The sequence below is a fragment of the Bombyx mori genome, chromosome 20 (assembly GCF_030269925.1).
Source record: "Bombyx mori chromosome 20, ASM3026992v2".
Taxonomy (NCBI): Eukaryota; Metazoa; Arthropoda; class Insecta; order Lepidoptera; family Bombycidae; genus Bombyx; species Bombyx mori.
In genome coordinates, this window is record NC_085126.1 from 3,621,111 (window position 1) to 3,644,275 (window position 23,165).

Consider the following 23,165-nt stretch of genomic DNA (forward strand, 5'->3'; position numbering starts at 1 on the left):
GGTGGCCGTCCCACACTGCGCGAATAAGAATATGAAACTAAGACAAGTAACCTACCATTGAATCCTATTATTTAATATTCAGTAAGAGTACGTGTCTAGTTCGCGGGGAGCGAGCCAAACGGCGGCTGGAATTTAACGAGGGACGAAGCAAACTGTAATTTGGTGCAGTTATCTCGGTCTCCTGTAACTCCCAACCTGGAGCGACCTCATTAAATTTTACTCCGGAAACTTTTACTCGAAAGGTTTCAGGTTATTCAATAAGCGGGTCTTTTGGGAGGTGACTGGATCAATTTTACACCCGAAGCCTTTGATTTGTTTAATTGAATATCTATGAACGGGAACGCTGTGTTTATTGGGTTAATGGTTAACTTCAAACACGATAGAAAGATGCCCGTAGACACAAAACCCAATGAGTTTTTTGGCCGGATTTCTTAAGTGCGTCGTGATTTCGATCTGGTTGTAGAATCGGCGAAGCACTACTCTTGCTAGGGATAGTGTTAGCAAATTCTCTCAGATTGACCTCCTGAGCTCATTTATCCCTCCGAGTGTAGGTGAAATAGTCTCTTAGGCTACCAACGATTAGGTGGGGATAAAAAATAGATATAAGTATAGATAAGGCCTTTTATTTTGGTCTGCGGTTCGAATAGTCATATATTAGCCCACGCTTTATAGCTGTGGGTTTTTTTGGGTTTTCAGGTATCGCCGGACTTCTGTATAGTATACACGTTAGGGTTTCTGGGTGAACTGGGGTTCTGTTTAATAACAAAGCCGCATGTTTCCATTCGTTTTGATTCATAACTAGCCGTGAGCATTCGTGATCACGCGTACGTATAAGATCGTTTCGCAAGTTAAGTGACTAAGTCAAGAGGCTAAATTAGTCGAGCAGACAATCTCTTCTTTTACGTAGCGCTTGAAATAACAAAGAATCCTTGTGTAATAAAGAATACGAAATTGTAATAAAAACACTAGAAGAGACAAACATTGTTCATCTGTATCATCCGCAAACTGTTGTGATTCTATCTACTATTTTATTATGTAAGCTGAATGACATGATAAAAGTTATGGCATTGATATGATTACTAATAAATATAGTTTTTTTATATTGCTTAGATAGTTTGAGATCTTTTTTGCCACGTACCATCCGGCTTTGGAATGTGCTCCCCTCCACGGTGTTTCCCGAGCGCTATGACATGTCCTTCTTCAAACGATGCTTGTGGAGAGTACTCAACGGTAGGCAGCGGCTTGGCTCTGCCCCTGACATTGCTGAAGTCCGTGGGCGACGGTAACCACTCACCATCAGGTGGGCCGTATGCTTGTCTGCCTACAAGGGCAACAGAAAAAAAATAAGCTCACGGCCCATACTGAGTTAGGTGGTCATCGGAGCCCGAGGGACCTGGGCGGGCCCCCCGGCGCGCACTCTGCGTGGCCGGGGGCTCCGTCTGTGGGGGAGTTTTGCTGGACTTCCACCGGGCGCGTCCGTAGGTGGCGGATAACGGGATCCTCTGGGAACAGTCCCACTCCCAGGGGTATCGTCCGGTCTTTTTCGTTGCAAGGATTTCTAGGTGTTAGGTAGGTAGGCTAGGTGTAGGAGTAGGGTAGCCTAGTTAGGCTTTGCAACGAAAGAGATCGGATCGCGGATCGCGGACCAAAACCAGCAGGGGGAGTTGCGGGCTCTCCACGCCCTTCACTCGCTGAAGGGTGTTCCTCCTGGAGACGCTCGGGCTCCCTCTCTTGTCCCCTTTCTTCCCCCTTTTTGTTTTTCGGGTCACGTCCGACCCGTTTCGGACGTAGCCCATGGGTGACGGTGGGCCACTTTTGGTCTGCCTTTTGATGGAGTAGTGAGCCGGCGTTGCTTATGCATCTTCCGGCCACTGGTCGCCATGTCCCCGGCTTCGGCTACAGGGGCACGCCCTCCAGAGGGGGGTACCGGTATACCGGCGTGGCGTCGTGGTTGTTGCTCTTTTGAGCGTCGGGCGGTGGTCTGTCGTGTTGCTCGTTGCACTTGGCGGGCCGCCGGCCAACCCGTAATCCTCACCGCGTGGGGGACGGGGGCCGCTGCCGCGAGGCACGGGGCCGCGAGGACGTAAACCTCTTTAAAAAATGCCCCAATCCTAAGCTCTGGTGCCCGGCGATGGGATGAATGGCTGGAGGGAGTCCAGTCCCGAGGGTACCAACCAGACCCCAGGGGACCGACCCCTGGTTAATCAAAAAGGAAACATGAAAAAATGGCACCTGTTCAAAATTTATTACCCCAGGAGGGTACCTCCCGCTCCGCGGGGGGAGAATCCCTCCGTGCGGTCGAGCGATCGGCCGCACGCTGCCCCACCGTTTCTGGGGGGGGCAAACATTGCCACGACGAAGGGGGCGACAGCACGGGTCGCGTAAGGGACAGAGTCCCCACCGTGCGCCTCGAACGCTGCGAGAGCCTGATCTCGCTCTACTCGGCGCGGAGCTCCGCAAGGGGCGACGCGTCCAGTGGGCGGGAGACGCCAGCGCTGTTCGTGGACAGTGCTCGACAGCGCACTAGACGGAAGAGGAAGTCGGCTCGTCAGCCGGCATCTGTCCCTCCGTCCGACTCCTCGGAAGGAGAGCCTACCAGCGCCAAGTACTTGGCGTTGGCGGAAGGGCCGGCGACTGCTGCGGCGTCGCCCGCCACCGGCTTTGACAAAAGAGCATCTTGCGGACTGGATGCTGCCTCCTCGGCGCAGTCCAGGGCCGCCTGCCGTGAGGCACATAAACGGTTGGCAACGGTTGGAGAGGTCGAGCGACTGGAGCGCTCCCTGACAGAGGTGGGTCCCTATGACCCCCTCCGTAGATATGGCATCAGCCAAAAAATTGTTTCTACGGTGGCGACGAAGTCGAGTGCAGGCCTAAAGGGCGACTATGTGCGGGCCCTAAAATCGGCCGCCTCCTCCATGGAGGAAGTAATGGTGGAGGTGTTGGAGCGCACCAAGGATGGGGAGACGGAAGGTCTGCGCAAATCGGTGGACCTGCTGCACGCCCGACTGGCCCAAATCAGCGCGGAGAACGGTCATCTTCGCGCTGAGAACGGGCAGATGAAGGTGGACTTGGCCGAGTTGCGCACACTGGTCAACGACCTAATCGAGAAGCAGTGCAACTCGGCCCCTGTACCTACTCCGCTCGAGACCGAAGAGGCCAATGAGGCCGAGGAGCTGAGGCGGCAGCTCCTAATACAGGAGGCACGTAGCTCCAACGTGGAGCGCGCGAGACCGCCCCTCGCCCATGAAGCGAAAAGCAGTGCGCCTGTGCCGGCGCCCCGCAGGAAGGTGCAGCCCAGCCAGAAGATAAAAACAACACCCGCGCGAACTTCCGCTGCGGCTGGACCTACACCTGCGGCTGCGGGGGTGCCGGCACCCACGGCCCCTACAAGAAAACCGGCGTCCGCTCCTGCCCCGCCCCAGCCTGCGAAAGCAGGGCCCGGCAGGAGCCGGACAAAGAAGAAGGGAGGCGTCAACGCCGCCAAACCGGCACTGACCCCCCAGCCCCGCCCACTGCCCCCCGCCCCGGCCAACATGGATGAGGCCTGGACGACGGTAGTGCGGCGTGGGCCCAAAAAGGTGGCAGCGCCTCCTGCGCCACGCCCCAAGCCCACCCCTGCGGCCGCCGCTCCCCGCCAAGAGGGTCGAGCGGAGCCGAGGGGCCGAACTGGTAGAAGGAGGCCGCGCGCCCCGCGGTCGGCTGCAGTGGTAGTGGAGCTGCTGCCGGCCGGCAAAGAAAAGGGCATCACCTACCACGAGGTGATGACCCAGGCGCGTGGCGGCGTGAATGTGGACGCCCTCGGCGTGGAGGGGGGCATCAAGGTCCGGCAGACGGCCAACGGGGCTCGTCTTATAGAGTGCCCCGGCCCCAACACAAACGCCGCGGCCGAAAAATTGGCGGCCCGGCTGAGGGAGATCCTGCCGGACCCCGAGGTGGTGCGCATCGCGCGGCCCGTGAAGATGGGGGAAGTAAAAATCACGGGCCTCGACGAGTGCGCCACGAAAGAGGAGGTCGCCGCGGCCATCGCGTCGCAGGGCAACTGCGCCCTCGCCGACGTCAAAGTCGGGGAGCTCCGGGCGACGTACTCCGGAACCCGGACGGCGTGGGCGCGTTGCCCGGTAGTAACGGCGAACCTCCTGGCCACCCCTCCGCAGGGTCGGCCTTCGGACAGCCCTGGATGGCTGCGCGTGGGCTGGGTAGTGGCCCACGTGCAACTGCAGGAGAGCAGGCCGTGGCGTTGTCTTCGGTGCTTCGGCACCGGCCACGGCCTCGCCAAGTGCCCCTCGACCGTGGACCGCAGCGATCTGTGTTTCCGCTGCGGCCAACCGGGGCACAAGGCAGCCTCCTGCACCACAGCCGCGCCGCACTGCGTCTTGTGCGACGCGGCTAAAAGGAAGGCCGACCACCGGGCCGGGGGCCCGGCGTGTAAGTCCGCCCCCTCCTCTACCAAAACGAGGAGGGGCGGCAAGAAAAATAAAAAGAAGGAGAGGCCGGCTGCAATAAGGGCAGCCGGCGAGTCAGTTCCCGCCGCGGCACCAGACGAGCCGCAGGGCGGGACAGACGAGGGAGCGATGGACGTAGCCCCGTAATGGGTTGCGTCCACCGCTTCCTCCAGTGCAATTTGAACCACTCCGCCAGGGCACAGGATCTCCTCGTCCACACCATGGCGGAGTGGTCAATCGACGTCGCTGTCGCCGCGGAGCCGTACTTCGTCCCCACCGACCAGGACTGCTGGATGGGGGACGTCGACGGCTCCGTGGCCATAGCACTAAGACAGTCCGCGGCGTTACCCCCCTTGGATATGGTGGCCAGGGGACCCGGGTACGTCGCGGCTAGGATCGACGGGACCGTCGTGATCGGGGCGTACTTTTCTCCGAACAGGAGCCTCGCCGAGTTCGAGCGGTTTCTGGGCGGGCTCGAGGCGCTTTTACACCGCCTCGGGTCCCGCCCTGTCATCGTCGCGGGGGACTTCAATGCCAAGTGCACGGCTTGGGGTTCCCCCCGCACGGATGCGCGAGGCGAGGCCCTTTCGGAGTGGGCGATCGCGACCGGCCTCTGTCTCCTAAACAGAGGCACGGTCGCGACTTGCGTGCGGTGGAACGGGGAATCTCACGTGGACGTGACGTTCGCGTCCCCGTCCGCCGTGCGCCGCACCCGCGGCTGGCGCGTACTTGAGGGGGCGGAGACGCTCTCGGACCACAGATACGTCCGATTCGAGCTCTCCGCCTCCTCCTTGTCGTCGTCGTCAGCCGCGGGCGCCCGCGGTGAGGAGGAGCTCCCGCAAGGTGCGCCCCGTTCGTTCCCCAGGTGGGCCTTGAAACGAATGAACAAGGAGTTGCTGATGGAGGCGGCCGCTGTTGCTGCGTGGGCGCCAAAACCCGCGCGGCTCGCGGACGTGGATGCGGAGGTCGACTGGTTCCGGGGCACCATGGCAAACATCTGTGATGCCGCCATGCCCCGGGTCGGCCCCCGAGCACCACGTGGGGGTGCGTTCTGGTGGTCGCCCGAGATCGCAAGACTCCGCGAGGAGTGCGTGAGGGCGCGCCGTCGGAGCGCACGCCACCGCCGCCGCCGTCGTCGCGACGCTGCGTTCGCGGAGACGGCGGCCCAGCTGCACGCTGACTGTCGTCAAAAGCAGACGGCGCTGCAGCTGGCCATCGGCGAGGCCAAGAAGCAGAGCATGAAGACTCTCCTGGAGTCGCTCGACGAAGATCCCTGGGGGCGCCCATACAAGATGGTTCGCAGGAAACTGCAGCCGTGGGCGCTCCCGGTGACCGAGCGGCTCCAGCCTCGGCAGCTGCGGGAAATAGTTTCTGCGCTTTTCCCGCCGGCAGCGGGGGGGGACTTTGAGCCCCCCCAGATGGACGCCACGTGGGGCACGCCTCCGCGTCGCCCCAGCGTTCCCGCTGCCGAGGAGCCCCCTCCCCCTATCACGGGGGCGGAGATCCATGCGGCCGTGTCCAGAATGAGAGCGAAGGACGCGGCCCCCGGCCCTGACGGCGTTCACGGCCGGGTCTGGAGCTTGGCCTTCGAGGCCCTAGGGGACCGGCTCGGGGGGCTTTTCGAAGCGTGCCTCGAGTCGGGACGGTTCCCGTCGAAATGGAAGACGGGCAGACTGGTCCTTCTGCGGAAGGACGGGCGCCCCGCGGACTCACCCGCGGGCTATCGCCCCATCGTGTTGCTGGACGAAGCGGGCAAGATGCTCGAGAGAATCGTCGCGGCCCGCATCGTCCGGCACCTGACCGAGACGGGTCCCGATCTTTCGGCGGAGCAATACGGCTTCAGGGAGGGCCGCTCTACGATCGACGCGATTCTGCGCGTGAGGGCCCTCTCCGACGAAGCCGTATCCCGGGGCGGGGTGGCGTTGGCGTTATCCTTAGATGTAAGGAACGCCTTCAACACCCTGCCCTGGTCGGTGATCGCGGGGGCGCTGGAGTATCACGGCGTCCCCGCATACCTCCGCCGACTGATCGGCTCCTACCTCGAGGGCAGGTCGATCCAGTGCATCGGACACGGTGGGGCGATGTACCGCTTCCCCGTCGAGCGCGGTGTTCCGCAGGGGTCCGTCCTGGGCCCCCTGCTGTGGAACATCGGCTACGACTGGGTCCTGCGGGGCGTCATACGGGGTCCCCTCCCCGGACTGAGCGTCATTTGCTACGCTGACGACACTCTGGTCGTGGCTCCGGGGAGGGACTACCGGGAGTCTGCCCGTCTGGCGTGCGCAGGCGTGGCACACGTCGTCACTAGGATCCGACGGTTGGGGCTCGAGGTGGCGCTCGACAAAACCCAGGCCCTGTTATTTCACGGGCCGGGACGAGCGCCGCCTCTGGGTGCCCACCTCGTGATCGGAGGCGTCCGCGTCGGGGTCGGGGTGACTGGTCTTCGGTACCTCGGCCTCGAACTGGACGGTCGGTGGAACTTCCGCGCTCACTTTGCGAAGTTGGGCCCTCGATTGATGGCGACGGCCGGCTCTTTGAGCCGGCTGCTTCCAAACGTCGGGGGTCCCGATCAGGTGGCGCGCCGCCTCTACATGGGGGTGGTGCGGTCGATGGCACTATACGGTGCGCCCGTATGGTGCCACGCCCTGACCCGCCAGAACGTCGCCGCGCTGCGACGTCCGCAGCGCGCGATCGCGGTCAGGGCGATCCGAGGATACCGCACCGTCTCCTTCGAGGCGGCGTGCTTGCTCGCCGGGGCGCCACCCTGGGACCTGGAGGCGGAGGCGCTCGCTGCCGATTACCGGTGGCGTAGCGACCTCCGCTCTAGGGGGGAAGGGCGCCCCAGCGAAGGTGTAGTTCGAGCGCGGAGGCTCCACTCTCGGCGGTCCGTGCTGGAGGCGTGGTCTCGCCGCTTGGCGGACCCGTCGGCCGGCCTCCGAACCGTCGAGGCGGTCCGCCCGGTTCTCGCGGACTGGGTGGGCCGCGACCGCGGATGCCTCACCTTCCGGCTGACGCAGATGTTGACCGGCCATGGGTGTTTTGGCCGGTACCTATTTAAGATAGCCGGAAGGGAACCGACGGCGCAGTGCCACCACTGCGCGGACCGCGACGAGGAAGACACAGCGGAACATACATTGGCGCGTTGCTCTGGATTCGACGAGCAACGCGCCGCCCTCGTCGCGGTCATAGGAGAGGACCTCTCGCTGCCGCGCGTCGTGGCTACGATGCTCGGCAGCGACGCGTCCTGGAAGGCGATGCTCGACTTCTGCGAGTCCACCATCTCGCAGAAGGAGGCGGCGGAGCGAGAGAGGGAGAGCTCTTCCCTTTCCGCACCGATCCGTCGCCGTCGAGCCGGGGGCCGGAGGCGGGAATACGCCCGTACGTCCCGGCCCCTGTAGGTGGCGGCCTCCCCCCGGTGAAGGTCAAGGGGCGACCTGAGGGGGTGAGGCCGCGCGGCGCGCTACCAGCACTCTAGCGCGCTGCCGTGGAGTGATTAGAGCGACCGGTCGACGGTGTATCGCGTCCCGACCCGGCAGGCTGGTTCTGATCCAGCGGGGTATTCCGGGACACCAGCGGCACCGTCTGGGCGGCCCGACGGGCTGCCGTACCGAGACGGCCGACGTTTCAGAGCCTTCGATTCGCCTCGAAGGCTCCGTCGGCTGGGCGTCCTTGGGGTGAGCCGCGCCGTCTGGTTGTAGTGTTGACCGCGGTAGCCCCCCTACCTCATCCGGGTTTTGACCTCGGAGGGGATCGGACGTCGGGTGTAAGAGTGCAGAGGAGTCGTTTAGTGGGTGGGCTCTAAAATCCTTGGGCCCGCGGTCTGCTCACAACACCATGCAGATCGTTGAGTCTCACATACCCCGCGCGCCCCTTTTGCGCGGGGACCTCGTAGGAGGTTCGGCCCTCTACCCGAAAAAAAAAAAAAAAAAAAAGGTGGTCATCGGAGTCCATAGACATGAACAGGCTAAGTCTTAAGATATCTTCGAGATGGCCAGTAATATTTATGTTACCGGACAGGCCAGCCCCAGTGTGGTCACAGCGCGGAGGGCCCAATCTCGGCGGTCCGTGCTGGAGTCATGGTCCAGACGGCTGGCTGATTCTTCGGCTGGTCGTAGGACCGTCGAGGCGATTCGCCCGGTCCTTGTGGATTGGGTAAATCGTGACAGAAGACGCCTCACTTTCCGGCTCACGTAGGTGCTCACTGGGCATGGTTGCTTCGGTGAGTTCCTGCACTGGATCACAGCCGAGCCGACGGCAGAGTGCCACCATTGTGGTTGCGACTTGGACACGGCAGAGCATACGCTCGTCGCCTGCCCCGCATGGGAGGGGTGGCGCCGTGTCCTCGTCGCAAAAGTAGGAACCGACTTGTCGTTGCCGAGTGTTGTGGCATCGATGCTCGGCGACGACGAGTCGTGGAAGGCGATGCTCGACTTCTGCGAGTGCACCATCTCGCAGAAGGAGGCGGCAGGGCGCGTTAGAGATGCACAATCCCGCCGCCGTCGAGCGGGGGCCAGAGAGGTGGATTTCGCCCAAGCCCTGGCCCTCTAAGTGTTTCGGGTCCCCCTCACATGTCAGTCTGGGGACCGGCGAGGGGGCCTAAGAAGATGACGTGCATGCTGCTCTGCACGCGTTTTACGCAAGAGCATCCGGGTGATGGGAAGCCGGCTATCCTCGACCTACGCTGGTTCTGGCCCAGCGGGGTATTCCGTAGGGTAACCCACTCTAACCGGCGCCATCTAGGCGGGCTTCGGACAGTCTGCCGACCGAGAGGGCTGGTGGTCGTGGCGCCGACAACCGCCGGTCCGGCGTCCCGAGGGGGAGGGTGATGGGAGAGATGTGCTCCGCACTTAACGCTTCACTTTCCCCCTTTGCCTTGTCATGAGTTCTGTCTCATGCGAGGTTTGGACGTTGGTTGTTGAGCGACAGGAGGTTTTAGTCAGTTCGACTCTGACATACCTCGCCCAGTATCCCCAGCAAAGGGCGGAAGTCCGGCGATTTCCTCCTGACCAAAAAAAAAAAAAGTAAACCGGACAGCCAATGCATTCGCTTGTTTAAATACAATAAAAAAAATTACCTACCCGCGGGAATTGCATTCTGGCGCAGTTGCATCTTTTGACACGAGTGTATTGGGCATCTTACTTTTCAGCCCAAGACCCTTTAAAATTTGAAAAATTCCTAAAACCTTAGTGCCAATTTGAAAATTAACATTTTCTACCAAATAATGTTGGATACACTTTTTATAGTACTTTTTTTTATTGCTTAAATGGGTGGACGAGCTCACAGCGCACCCGGTGTTAAGTGGTTACTGGAGCCCATGGACATCTACAACATAAATGCGCCACCCACCTTGAAATATAAGTACTAAGATCTCAGTATAGTTACAACGGCTGCCCCACCGTTCGAGCCGAAACGCATTACTGCTTTACGGCAGAAATAGGCCGGGCGGTGGTACCTACCCGCGCGGACTCACAAGAGGCCCTACCACGAGTAAATTGGTGGACGATCTTATGGGTCGGGTTTTAAGTGATCACGGAAGCCCATAGACATATACAATGTAAATGCCACCACCCACCTTGAGACATAAGTTCTAAGTCTCAGTTTTTACAGCACAATGACTGCCTCACCCTTCAAACCAGAACTGTTTCACGGCAGGAATAGGCAGGGTGTCGGTACTTGTGCGATCTCACAAGAATGCCTAACACTAGTAACATAGTACACAGTACAAAAATTCTCTTAATTCTCAATTCTGTTCTATAAAATAAAGACTATCTCTTAATAAAATTCTCATTCGTGACATTATTACATTGTAGTTTCGAACAACTCAGAGTATTTCACGTCAACAGGATCGTTGTAGACAAAAGTATTGAGCAATAAAATGTTTAGCGACAGTAACAATGTCTCGGAGCCCGTAAAGAATTTAATCAAAATACTAAAGAACGCGCACTAAATTGTCGCCAAAAGCCTAAAGTTGTGAAGACGGGACTTAAAAGCAAACGGAAATAAACAAAACTCAATTAGGGTTCTGTCTATTCTTCGGCGCGTACTGTTCGGTACCGTAGGGTTCGTGGGGTTGGAGTGGTGGAGCTCGATGGGGTTTAGTCGGTAGTCGGTTTTGCGGGGCGGGTCCTCCGGGTTGACGCCGCACAGCGCCTCGCGCGCCTTTCTCAAGGCTTAGTCTCCCGGTAGGAATTGGAAGAAGAGGAGTTCCAAGGAAGGACATTGGTCTTTCTTTTTCTCTAGAGGCGCCGGAGTCCGCCATAACCAGATCTGTTACCCCTTTCGACCGGGTATCAGTAAAAGGATTGCCCAGCGTTAAAAAACAAAGAGTTCTATCTATGAAATTGACAACCCTGTGTATAGTTTTACTTTATCACATGTGGTTCCAGTTGGCACAGTAATAGAGTTGTACTAATGAATATTTAGAGTTGTCTTGTACTGTTAGCTGGGATTTACGGATTACTGTACATTACGTTGGTCGAGTGTAATCCCTACATTTAATAATACAACCGATTTCGACAACGCATCATTTCGTGCAAACCATAAATAGATTATATTTAATTGATTGATTGATTGAAAATTCTTTATTGCACAAAAACATTGTGCAAAGGCGAACTTCTCTTCCAGTTAACCCTCGTTGATGAAGTGAAAGATTCAAGAAGTGCGTAGCTTAGATAAAGATAATTTATAGTATATGGTGATAATCTATATAATTATTACGTGAAGCAAAAACTTTGTATCCCTTTTTACGAAAATTGCGCGGACGGAGGAGTATGAAATTTTCCACACTTATAGAGAATATAGAGATAAGTGCACAATGCTATTTTTTTTTTAAATAATGCCTAAAAGATACATTAAATCAATAAAGAAAACATTACACACACTACATACCATGTATTTGACGCACACACGCATGCATACTGTTTATTGTCAAACTTTTGTTCTTGACGTCTGTGGTCAAATTGAGAATAGATTAAATATTGTTTGTCTTTGTTAATATATTTATAGTGTAGTGTAGTCTTGGCGAAATTTGTGATTACGGAAGTACAAAATACAATCATAATAGTGTACAAACTTACAATTCCAATTAATTATAGTCGAATTTCGACTACTGCGGGGCCACTAGTGGTGATAATTTAATGAATTATAGTAGACATGAGTGAAAATAAACACTAGGTAATAATTGCATTACATAACATTACTATTAATGGTTACTGGTGGTAGGACCTCTTGTGAGTTCGCACTGGTAGGTACCACCACCCCGTCTATTTCCGCCGTGAAGCAGTAATGCGTTTTGGTGTGAAGGGTTGGGCAGCCAGCCGTTCTAACTATACTTGAGACCTTAGATCTTATATCTGAAGGTGGGTGCCGCATTTACGTTGTAGATGTCTATGGGCTCCAGTAACCACTTAACACCAGGTGGACTGTGAGCTCGTTCACCCATCTAAGCAATAAAAATACATTACCAAAATAAAAACATAGATACATAGATACATAGATATACATACATATGATAAGATATTAAGATAATAAGATATAATTATAAAAAAAAAATAGAATTTATTATAATAGTACCAAAAGTATTTATACCAATCCGTATAAGACCATATAACCTTATTAAAAATGTACTAAAACAAATCGAGTCATTTGTTTCTAGACGATTTAATTTAAGAACGTCTTTTGTGAATTATTATGAGCTATTTATTAATGAATTTAGTCTGTGTTGTGTTTTTTATTTGTTTAGTCGGGAGTTTCTTGATTTCTATCTAAACCGAACAGTGAAGAAAGGAGATGAATGATCTGACAATTTTCTGGTAGTTTCTTCTATTACAAGAACAACGAGCTGGTTGTTCCTTCATTGTTTGAGATAAACTATTATCATTAAACAAAAGCCTGAAAACTTATTATAATTTTGTCATGAATGTTCTTTATGTATTTATTTATTTATATGAGCTCATAGCCCATCTGCTAAAATATCATTGATGAAATGTCGCCACCTGTCCGGAGTTATAAATTCGAATTTTTAATCGTCTAACATGACTAGATGGCCATACTTACTCGCACGGGCTTATGATCACCGGATATTTTTACAATAGGTCTAACAACTGTCCTCTCCGTTGAATAACCATTTCTTTTAGACTTCTACGGACGAGCACATAAGCGGTAGTAAAAGCAGCGGCTCGGCTCTGTCCCTTGCATTGCTGAAGTCCACGGGCGACGGTAACCACTCACCATGATGTATGCTCGTCTGCCTACAAGGGCAATAAAAAAAGTACGGTGTTAAATCTTAATCTAACAGAATTAGACACGCAGTCTAGATCTTACTCCGGGGTTGCAGTAATTAGAGGCAGCCGCAGTTGCGTATTAATCTGATCATTGTAGGAAAGCACTAACACAAGAAACTAACGCCTGTAGTATTATCTTGTTTAGGACAGATGTTGTTCCACTACAGCTGTGGCTTCAATCCCATAAAATAAGGCAGTGCCAATGAGCTCTGTAACTGTTGAACATGAGATGAGATCGTTTATCCAGCACCACTAACCTATTGTTATGCCGGTAAGAGCAACGCCATCTATCGTCGAATAGCAGAAACGAATATCATAAGAACTAGTAAAATCGAGAACACTCAAAAAGTACAACGCCATCTATTATCAAATAGCGGAAACACATATTTTCCTTATTGACAATGTTCTCGATAATTCTAAAGATATCGTATCGATTGTAAAAGCGTTGCAGAGATGACGCGAAGGCAGTTAGTAATAGGAGCTAGTCGAAGCGAAACAGCGAACGGATCACCTGAAGCGAGGCGGAAGAAGTGAATTGAGAAATTTAAAGTGTTCATTAAGTGTTCTAAGTGTTAATACAGTTTTAATTTGTATTTATCCCAAGCCCGAACGCGTAACAATACAATAAGTAATGGTGGACCATGATAATTTTATCAAATCATACCTTTCTAGAAGGATCTCCTAGCGTCACGTCACGAACATTTCAACTGTAGCTAAACCAATTATTCAGCATGATTACATGGAGATAATCGGTCGCCAGCAAATGTTTCCAGCCACGTCGGACTCAAGAGCAGGTTTCCGAAAACAGTATTCGGTCGCAAACCTAATTGTCAAAGTTAATATTATATTAACAGCTTGTCGTCAACTGTTCACTAGACAAACTATGTAGTGGGAAACAACTTCTAGAACCGTAATGAAGTATCAAATCGACTGCTTGCTCTAGGGGCTTATTTGATATCTGAAGAGTATGGCAGGGTGAACATCATAAGTCCTGGGACCGATGGCACTCTCTAATGTCATCTTACACTCTATGCTTGTTGTATTTTATGACACAACAGTTCGATGATTTTTAATCTTACCCAGCTATTTATTGCCTATATCAACATTAACACAATTTATCAATATTGCCCGGTCTAAGTTCTTTATAGCACAAGCCATATGAAATATCCTAAAAACCAGCACTCAAATGTTTTTTTTTTATATTCTTTTACTCATTATTTCCAAATCCATTGGAACATTATAAATACGTAATTAATTCTGTCTGTCTGTTTTCCGCCCAAACCACTGAACCGATTGTAACGAAAATGGGCTTAGAAACAATATGAGCCTTGGAAAAAAAGTAGGGTAGCGTCAATCGCATCGGTGAGAAAGGGTTTGTGGCTAAGCTATATTAAGTGAAGTCGATGCGGACGGAAAGCTTAGTACCACCGAGAATTAATACTCTTGTTATACATTGAGTTATTGGTACCTCAATCCAGGATTTGTCTAGTTAGGCAACATTATTATTATTAACTAATGGCCTCCCAGTGGTCGAAATTCAACTATCATTATGGATTTAAATTATAAGTTTGAACATTATTATGATTTTACTGTCAAAGACTAGTGTACTTCTATAATCATAGGTTTTGCCAAGGCTACATAGTAGATAAATAATATTAAAAACAAACAATATTAATCTATTCTCAATTTGATCACAGACTTCAACAATAAGCTAAAGAGGATATATAAGAGTGTGTGTTAAATACATAGTAGTGTGTGTAATGTTTATTTTAATTGATTTAATGTATTTTTTAAGCATAATTAAATGGTATTTTGCATTCCTTCTCTATATTCTCTTATAAGTGTGGGGAATTTCATACTCCTCCGTCCGCGCAATTTCCGTAAAAAGGGGTACAAAATTTTTGCTTCACGTATAAATTTATAGATTTGGATTAGCGTGGTATGGACATGTGATGCGTAGAGAGAAGATGCACGTGACTAGGAGATGTATGGAAATGGTAGTGCAAGGTAGAGGGGGAAGAGGTCGGCCGAAGAAGGCATGGATGGAGTGTGTGAATGACGATATGAGGAGTGAGTGTTTAGATGACGGCTGATAGAAGAGAATGGAAGAGAAAAAATAGCTGTGGCGATTCCACCTAGTGGGATAAGGTGGAGAAAAAGAAGAAGAGTATTAATGTATAGATTATCTTTTGTGTCAGTATTTTATTTTCCCTGTTTGATTTTCAATTGAATATTTAATTTTGTAATTTGATGTACCATTAAATTTATTACTACAAAAAACGGTAGGCAGCGGCTTGGCTCTGCTCTTGGCATTGCTGCGGTAGATGGGCGACGGCAACCACTCACCATCAGGTGGGCCGTATGCTCGTCTGCCCACAAGGGCAATAAAAAAAGTCTTTGCATTGTTGACCTAATAAAAACGTAGCGTTGCGTTGCGTTATGAAATTAATTTAAAGCCGCCTGGCAACGGATTAAGACTTGAGAAATTTAATTAAAAAAGATTTAAAGAAACCCGCAAAGGCTTGAGACCAGAGAGATTTATGTTCCTCACTAATTAGTCCGGTTATTGTGTTAAATATTTTGAACTAACTTCATGTTTGAGGATGGTTGTATAACAAAATGGTGTTTTTTTTAATCTTTTTTTTTTATTGCTTAGATGGGTGGACGAGCTCACAGCCCACCTGGTGTTAAGTGGTTACTGGAGCCCATATATATCCACAACGTAAATGCGCCACCCACCTTGAGATATAAGTTCTAAGATCTGAAGTATAGTTACAACGGCTGTTCCACCCTTCAAACCGAAACGCATTACTGCTTCACGGCAGAAATAGGCAGGGTGTTGGTACCCACCCGCGCGGCCTCACAAGAGGTCCTACCACCAGTAATTTCGCAAATTATAATTTTGCGGTTTTCATTTTTATTACACGATGTTATTCCTTCACCGTGGAAATCAATCGTGAACATTTGTTGAGTACGTGTATCTCTGAAAGTTATACATGTACAGCGTAGGAAACGTGGAGTGAAAATACGATCTTGAAAATATCTTCAAAGTTTGAGCATCGACACTTCTGCGTATAAAATTGATTAATATCCTAATATATTAGAGATAAGTCATTGACCTCGAAGGAATACAAAACGTACGTAAATTAATGCAATTTAAAATATGTTCTGTTGCACAAACTATTGGGGGCTATTTTAATATTTTTTGTGTGCGACCGTGATAATAGTGCACCTAAGTAGCACTACTGGTATTTTTATCACATATTATTAATCTTTTGAAAGCAGCTTCAGAAAAATAATTTTCCATTTTTTGATGTGATTATGAATTTCAGAGTTCTTATTCTAAGAGGAGTTTCTTCACATCGTTTACAGAGAGAATTAGATCAGATATAATACATTAATTAACACATCTTGCATCTTGCTGGTGGTAGGACCTCTTCGGAGTCCGTACGGGTAGATACCACCACCCCCCCTATTTCTGCCGTGAAGTAATACTGGGCTTGAAAAGTGAGGCAGCCGTTGTAACTATGCCTTAGAACTCAAGCCTCAAGGTGGGTGGCGGCATTTACGTTGTAGTTGACTATGGGCTCCGGTAACCACTTGAGTCTGGCTGACAAACACTAAAGTCGTCGTGGCGTAAAGGAGGAGGCCTCGTCCGGTGCATTAGTTTTGAGCGATGCACCGGTGTTCGAATCTCAAGCGAGTCCCAATTTTTCTAACGAAATACGTACTTAACAAATGCTTACGATTGACTTCCACGGTGAAGGAATAACATCGTGTAATAAAAATCAAACCCGAAAATTTATAATTTGTGTAATTACTGCTTTATTGCATTACTGCTTTACGGCAGAAATAGGCTGGGCGGTAGTACCTACCCGCGCGGACTCACAAGAGGTCCTACCACGAGTAAATTAGTGGACGATCTTATGGGTCGGGTTTTAAGTGATTAGTCATCTACATAGCATTTACAACGCATTAAGCATTAGAAAAGTTATTTTTAAATTCACCTTCAATAAAACGAAAAGTAATTTTTAATGTAAATAATGAAATAAAATACATTGCTTAGCACCAGGGAGGAGTTTACAGGGTCTTAGTTTGTATTAAATTTCGCCACAATGTTTTCAAATGTAAGTAACTAGTTTGGTGTCTAATTCAACCCATAATTCACCTTTCATACGAGCGCAAGACGACATTGAACTTTGTCACGACGTGTATTAAAAGTGTCCTTCTTCTTCTTCTCCATCGCTCCCTCATTGCTGAGGATCGTGACTCCGTTTTAGCTTGTCTACTGTCAGCCTCCATCGGTTCCGGTCAGTTGCCTGGTGTAGTGCAGCGCTAAGTGGTCCGCTGGTTTGCTCGGAGATCTGGTCGGACCAACGTTTGGGGCTCCGGCCTCTAGGACGTTTTCCTTCTACTTTCCCAGTGACCATCAGACGTTCCAAGTTGTCTACACCTCTGCGGGCAACGTGGCCAAAGTAGCGCATTATGCGTTGCAGACAGGTGGCAGACAGGCGTTGAGCGTTCTCCATTTTAAAAGTGTCCTAAGTTAAATGAATTTTACTGACGTCGTCTCAATTTTGTTATTTAATACCCTTTCAACGAACGGCCGTCTGGTGTAGTGGTAAGTGACTTCTGGTCGAACCCGTCGCTTGCGACGAAGGGCTCGACGAGTAAATTAACTCTCAGACACAGCACACTGAGTTTCTCGCCGGAGCTTCTCAGTGGGTCGCGTTTCCGATCCGGTGGTAGATTCTGCGAAGCACGGCTCTTGCTAGGGTTCGTGTTAGCAACGTCGTCAGGTTTGAGCCCCGTGAGCTCAACTACTAGTTAGGGTTACGCTAGAATAGCCTCTCTAGGCTACCAGCTTAGGTAGGAAAAAAAAGAAGAAAGGTAAGTGACATGGTCACTACACAAAGGGGTCGCGGGTTCGAATCCCGCCAAGGGAAGATATTTGTATGATAAATATAAATGTCTTTTCCAGGATTATGGATGTATATTAAACATGTGTATGTGTATAACAAAAATCTTATATTTATTTCCGTTATCTGGTACCTGTAACACAAGTTCTTTACAAACTTATCGCGGGACCAGTTAACGTGGCGTGACTGTTAGTAAATATTTATTTATTATTTATTATTTCACTCGATTGAAATATTCTTTTTTGTTTGTTTCAGATTTGAAAATTAAAAGAAGTGCCAAGATGAGTGGCCCGTGCCACCAATCTATGTGACGACTGGAACTGACTGTTCGCTATAGACACGTGCGCGTGTGACGGTGACTTGCATACAAAATTCCCCCGAAGAAAACCGTTACGATGGCCGATCCCGACGCTTTTGATGACGAGGTATTTCCATACACTTTTGATTTTGTATAGAAAATTCCGAAATTGACATATCATAGGTGTTACGGTAAATAAGTTCGTTCAATATTCATTTTTGTTCATTGACTTTAATGTTCGTGCAGTAAAAAGAACGAATTGAAATTTATTTCTCGGAGTTATAAATAAAATGAATATATAATTACTTAATTATATTCCTATTACTTCTTTAGACTGTTCAGAAATAGCATTACCCAAGTTTGAGCGTTATGCTTGACTGGGTTTAATAATTTAAAAAACCTAAAACAAAAAAAAAAGGTGCGTGTACTTATGTACGCGCGTAAGAAGTTATACTTTATTTTTATTAAATTTATTTATTTATTTATATTTTAATCAATTTGAAAAGAAATCGATTAAACACGCATATTGGACATCCCTTTTCTTGACATCGTATAAATTCGGTAATTCTCGGTACGGTTCGGAAAGTTCACCCGCGGCTATATTCAGACTCGCCAAGTTACGTCGGTCGTATTGTAATGACCGATTTAGTGGGCAACTTCATTCTGTTAATTTTGTGTCACGGTGCGCGCGCATCGTAAAATTTCACTCTCATCAATTTTTCATAACGCGCCTAAAGAAGTAGAACTTCAAAAATAAATCAAATAAGACTATAAAAAGTACAGATAGAATTTGCGTCACAGTTTTCCATTTCCAGTTATAATATCATAACTAGCTATCCTCATCAAGGTTTATTAAACGAATACTTTTTTAATTTGTCATCAATTCAAAATTAGAACATTATAGACTCTCAATATTTGAAACCTCCTTTCTCGAGGCTCGAGGCAATTACCAATTACATCGATACTTGATGTGTTTTGATAAGCTGTATATGACATTCGGTAGAGTTATGGCCGTAAATCAAATCGTATGTTTTAAAATTATGGTCCCATTTATACCTGTTAAAGCTTTATTGTACTACGTTGATTTTTTTAAAATAACATTAACATTATTATGTATGTGTGTGTATGTGTGAGTATCGACGTGATTATTAACACACACTTGAACTGCATTTTTCTAAGCCCATTTTAAACTGGAACATTATGAAGTGACTGAATATAGTTGTGTGTCGTAAGGGCACACTGCGATCGCCAACACGCATGCCAAGCATGGCGATTAAGGCAAACTCTGCCTCCCAACATGGCTGACACAAATTAAAACCGGCTCCCAGTCCCCAGCAGCTTCGTTTGTTTTTGAGGTTCACGGAGATCCCCTGGATGCAAGCAGCGTAGCAACCGGCCATTGTAGCGAGGCTTGGGGTAGGCTTATGTCGTCCACGGTGGCGCCGCGAGTCTGGTTGTAGTGCTGACCGCGGGAACAATCCTACTCTGACCCCGGATGGAGATCGGACGTCGGGTATAAGAGTGCAGGGGAGTCATTTAGTGCGGTAGGGCCCTAAACATCCTTGGGCCCGCGGTCTGTTCACAACATCTGCAGATCGTCAAGTCCCACATACCCCGCGCGCCCCCTAGGTGCGGAGACCTCGTAGGTGGTTCGGTCCCAGGCCCGAAAAAAAGGCTTATGTCGTCCAGCAGTTTATAAGCTGAAAGATAGAAGATGAATACGGTTCAGTATATTCGATCGCACATTTATTATTGACAAAGACTTATAATCCGGGTGTCGACCCGTATCTTTTTCTTAAAAGCCCTCAAGTTGTTCTAGAATTTTCAAGTCGAAGTGCTTTAAAGATGAAACTTCTGATGGGCTAATATCGGGCGATGCGACTATGCCGCCGTTCGTATAAGACATATACAATTTTATAAAAGAAAATGCGCAACTATCAATATTAGTGTGCCAGTGCTTTTTTCCTACCTATTAGTTGGTAGCTGGGGTCTATTCCAACTACGTCCGGGTGAGTATGTGAGATCACGGGCCCAACCTAAGAGAATTTGCTAACACTGATCCTAGCAAGAACCGGGCTTCGCTGAATCTACTACCAGATCGGAATCGTGACTCACTGAGAAGATCCGATGAGAAATTGAGTAGGGCTTGCCTGTGCTCATAAGATTCATTTACCACCATCTTGCCTTTTTCTGTCGTGAATCAGTCTCGTGTTGTCATTTGAAGAGTGGGGTAACTGTTGTATGTACAATAAAAACAATGACTTAGTGTCTCAAAGTGGGTGGCGGCATTCACGAAGAAATATTTTTTGGAATTTGACTTAACCATGAATTTAGTGAATTAAATAAAAGAATCGATGCTCATTTCTTGACCCACTGAACGTTAATCACGGATGCAATGCGAGAACAACCTAAAACTTTGTAACTGTTTACAGTATTGAATATTACCTATTTGACGGTGAGCAGTGTGGGCTTTTATTACAGGCCGGGTCGTTGTCCATGGTTAATCACGTAAATAATTCTCGGTATGCACTCTCCGGGCTTGTTTAGTAAGATTTAATAAACTATCAACACAAAATCAACACATATGAATCGGATGGAAATGGATTACTATTAGAACGCGGTAAGGTCGGAGCGAGTTTGGAGGTACCTCTGCGCGGTTAGGTCTTCGATCCAAAAGCGTCATTAAATTTATGGAGGGTAGAATTAAGGAGGAATATTTCAATATATTATAAAGCATTTTTTTCTTAGATGGGTAGACGAGCTCACAGCCCACCTGGTGTTAAGTGGTTACTGGAGCCCATAGACATCTACAACGTAAATGCGCCACCCACCTTGAGATATAAGTTCTAAAGTTCTAAAGGTCTCAGTATGCTTACAACGGCTGCCCTACCCTTCAAACCGAAACGCATTACTGCTTCACGCCAGAAATAGGCAAGGCGGTGGTACCTACCCGCGCGGACTCACAAGAGGTCCTACCACCAGTAATGCGTCTGCTGAAAGGGATCCAAAAAAGGTGGCGCCGTAGTAGCAAGTGGAAGTATTTTAATAACAGTGCCATATACTATTAGAGTAGGATATTAAATTAAGAAGTATACACTTCGTATGTAAATAATAATAAAAATAAATATAGTTGAGATTTTAAATACTACATATTTTTTTTATTACGCAACTCACGAAAAATATTAAATCTTTCAATCCAACACTTTTCACTCCGTTTAAAACTGCTATATTCATATTGTTTCCACTTCCTACACTAGCGATATTTCGGTGAGTCTTCCAACAATAACTTGCTGTTTTCAGGTGGACACTATTTCAAATTGACTCCTACACAAAATGGTGCGGCTTACTTCTATCCTCCATAATTAAATTACGAATCACAAAGTGGCAATATTATTTTACCTCTGAAACTCAAGTGACATTAACAATGACAGTGACAGCGCGTACTGCTATCAATATCCATGTCCGAAGACGCCTAAGTTGGTTCGGGCTTATCGAACATATTTACGTATAGTTTTGATGTCGGTTCTCCTATGAAGTAAATAAATAATATTGGTATGCTACTCACAATTTCCTTTTTATAGGTCGAACAGATTTAGAACAGATATCATGTAAGATCCTCTGACTCGATAAACTACAGTAAGCCCTAAACTGAACTGCTGCCAACTAGAAATTTACGAAGTGTTGATAATGAAATTTTGGCAACGAATACATGGTTAACGCATTGACCCTAAATTGTGGGTAGTTTAAGTACAAGTGCTTATTTTGTCTTCTTGGTTTGTTTAGACTCTCAATGACTAGTTGCTAGGCTTGTTTATTCTAATTGTATTTATTTATTTATTTTATTTAATATATTTTGTACACACAGCTGTTAGAAAAAACACAACAATAAGGATACAGAGTACAAGGGCAATACTTATTTCATCATGCGTTTCGGTTCGAAGGGTGGGGTAGCCGTTGTAACTATACTGAGACCTTAGAACTTATATCTCGAGGTGGGTGGCGCATTTACGTTGTGGATGTCTATGGACTCCAGTAACCACTTAACACCAGGTGGGCTGTGAGCTCGTCTATCCATCTAAGAAAAAAAAATGCCTTATAATACATTGAAATATTCCTCCTAACTTCTACCCTCCATAAATTTAATGACGCTTTTGGATCGAAGACCTAACCGCGCAGAGGTACCTCCAGGCTCGCTCCGACCTTACCGCGTTCTAATAGTAATCCATTTTCATCCGATTCATATGTGTTGATTTTGAGTTGATAGTTTATTAAATCGTACTAAACAAGCCCGGAGAGTGCATACCGAGTTATTGGTGATTCTTTGTTTTCAAAATACTTTTGTATGACTTGACGTGTAATTCGAAATGGTTGTGTAGAGCCGATAGTTGTTGCATGGAAGGTTCTAGATTTATGCCAACCTCACAGAAAATACAGTAGAGACTAAAACGACAATAGTTGTTTTGATTACGACTGTACCGCTTGGAATACGTCCTACCATTAGTTAATGCTTTGGGAAGATATACGACAAAGGGAAGATCTTCAACCGAGCGGGTGATATTGCTCGGTAGACCGACGGTCCAGATGTTGTTGTTCGGAACTTTATATATGCAAGCTTATCTTGAAAATGTCGTAAGCGAGATTCAGGAATCTGTCAAATATCTTGTGTTATGTGATGGCTACCGCCACAATGTCAAAATCGCTAAGCAAGAAACTAAAATTTAGTGTCCAATTAAAGTGGTACACGTAAGCGACTCGATAAAATGTACGTACTAATTGCTTTTCGTTCGGCGACTTTCCCAATAACGTGGAGCTCTCTTGTGCAACTATCTGTGGTAAAATGTGTGCCGTCAATAATAGGGTTATGTGCATTAATCTTTACCGAAAATTTCTGTATAGAATTCATAGAACAGTTGATAGAATATAATTAAAACTATTTTTAGGGTCTCATCTCAAATATTCAAAATGTAATAAATTGTAAAATAAGAATAACTAGAGGTCCCGCAGTAGTCGAAATTCGACTATAATTAATTGGAGTTGTAAGTTTGTACACTATTATGATTGTATTATATACTTCTACTAGCTGACCCGGCAAACGTTGTGTTGCCCTAAATAGGATTTCTAGGGAAATTCTACTGTAGAAAAAAAAACCTCATTTAACCACATAATACCTCATAATAAACAAAAAAAAAATTCCAAAAACTTTAAATAAAAAATAAATGTTTGGGGT

At 48.2% G+C, this 23,165-nt stretch overlaps 1 protein-coding gene across 2 annotated transcripts in view; it reads left to right on the forward strand.

Moving 5' to 3' along the window:
* Nucleotides 1-23,165, forward strand: part of LOC101744064 (inactive dipeptidyl peptidase 10) — a 298,205-nt gene that overhangs the window by 38,121 nt on the left and 236,919 nt on the right. For both annotated transcript variants that reach the window (XM_038018151.2, XM_038018153.2), the window contains exon 2: nt 17,896-18,065. In XM_038018151.2, coding sequence (XP_037874079.1) covers nt 18,036-18,065 — 30 coding nt within the window. In that variant the 5' untranslated portion in view covers nt 17,896-18,035. The remainder of the gene's footprint in view (nt 1-17,895; nt 18,066-23,165) is intronic.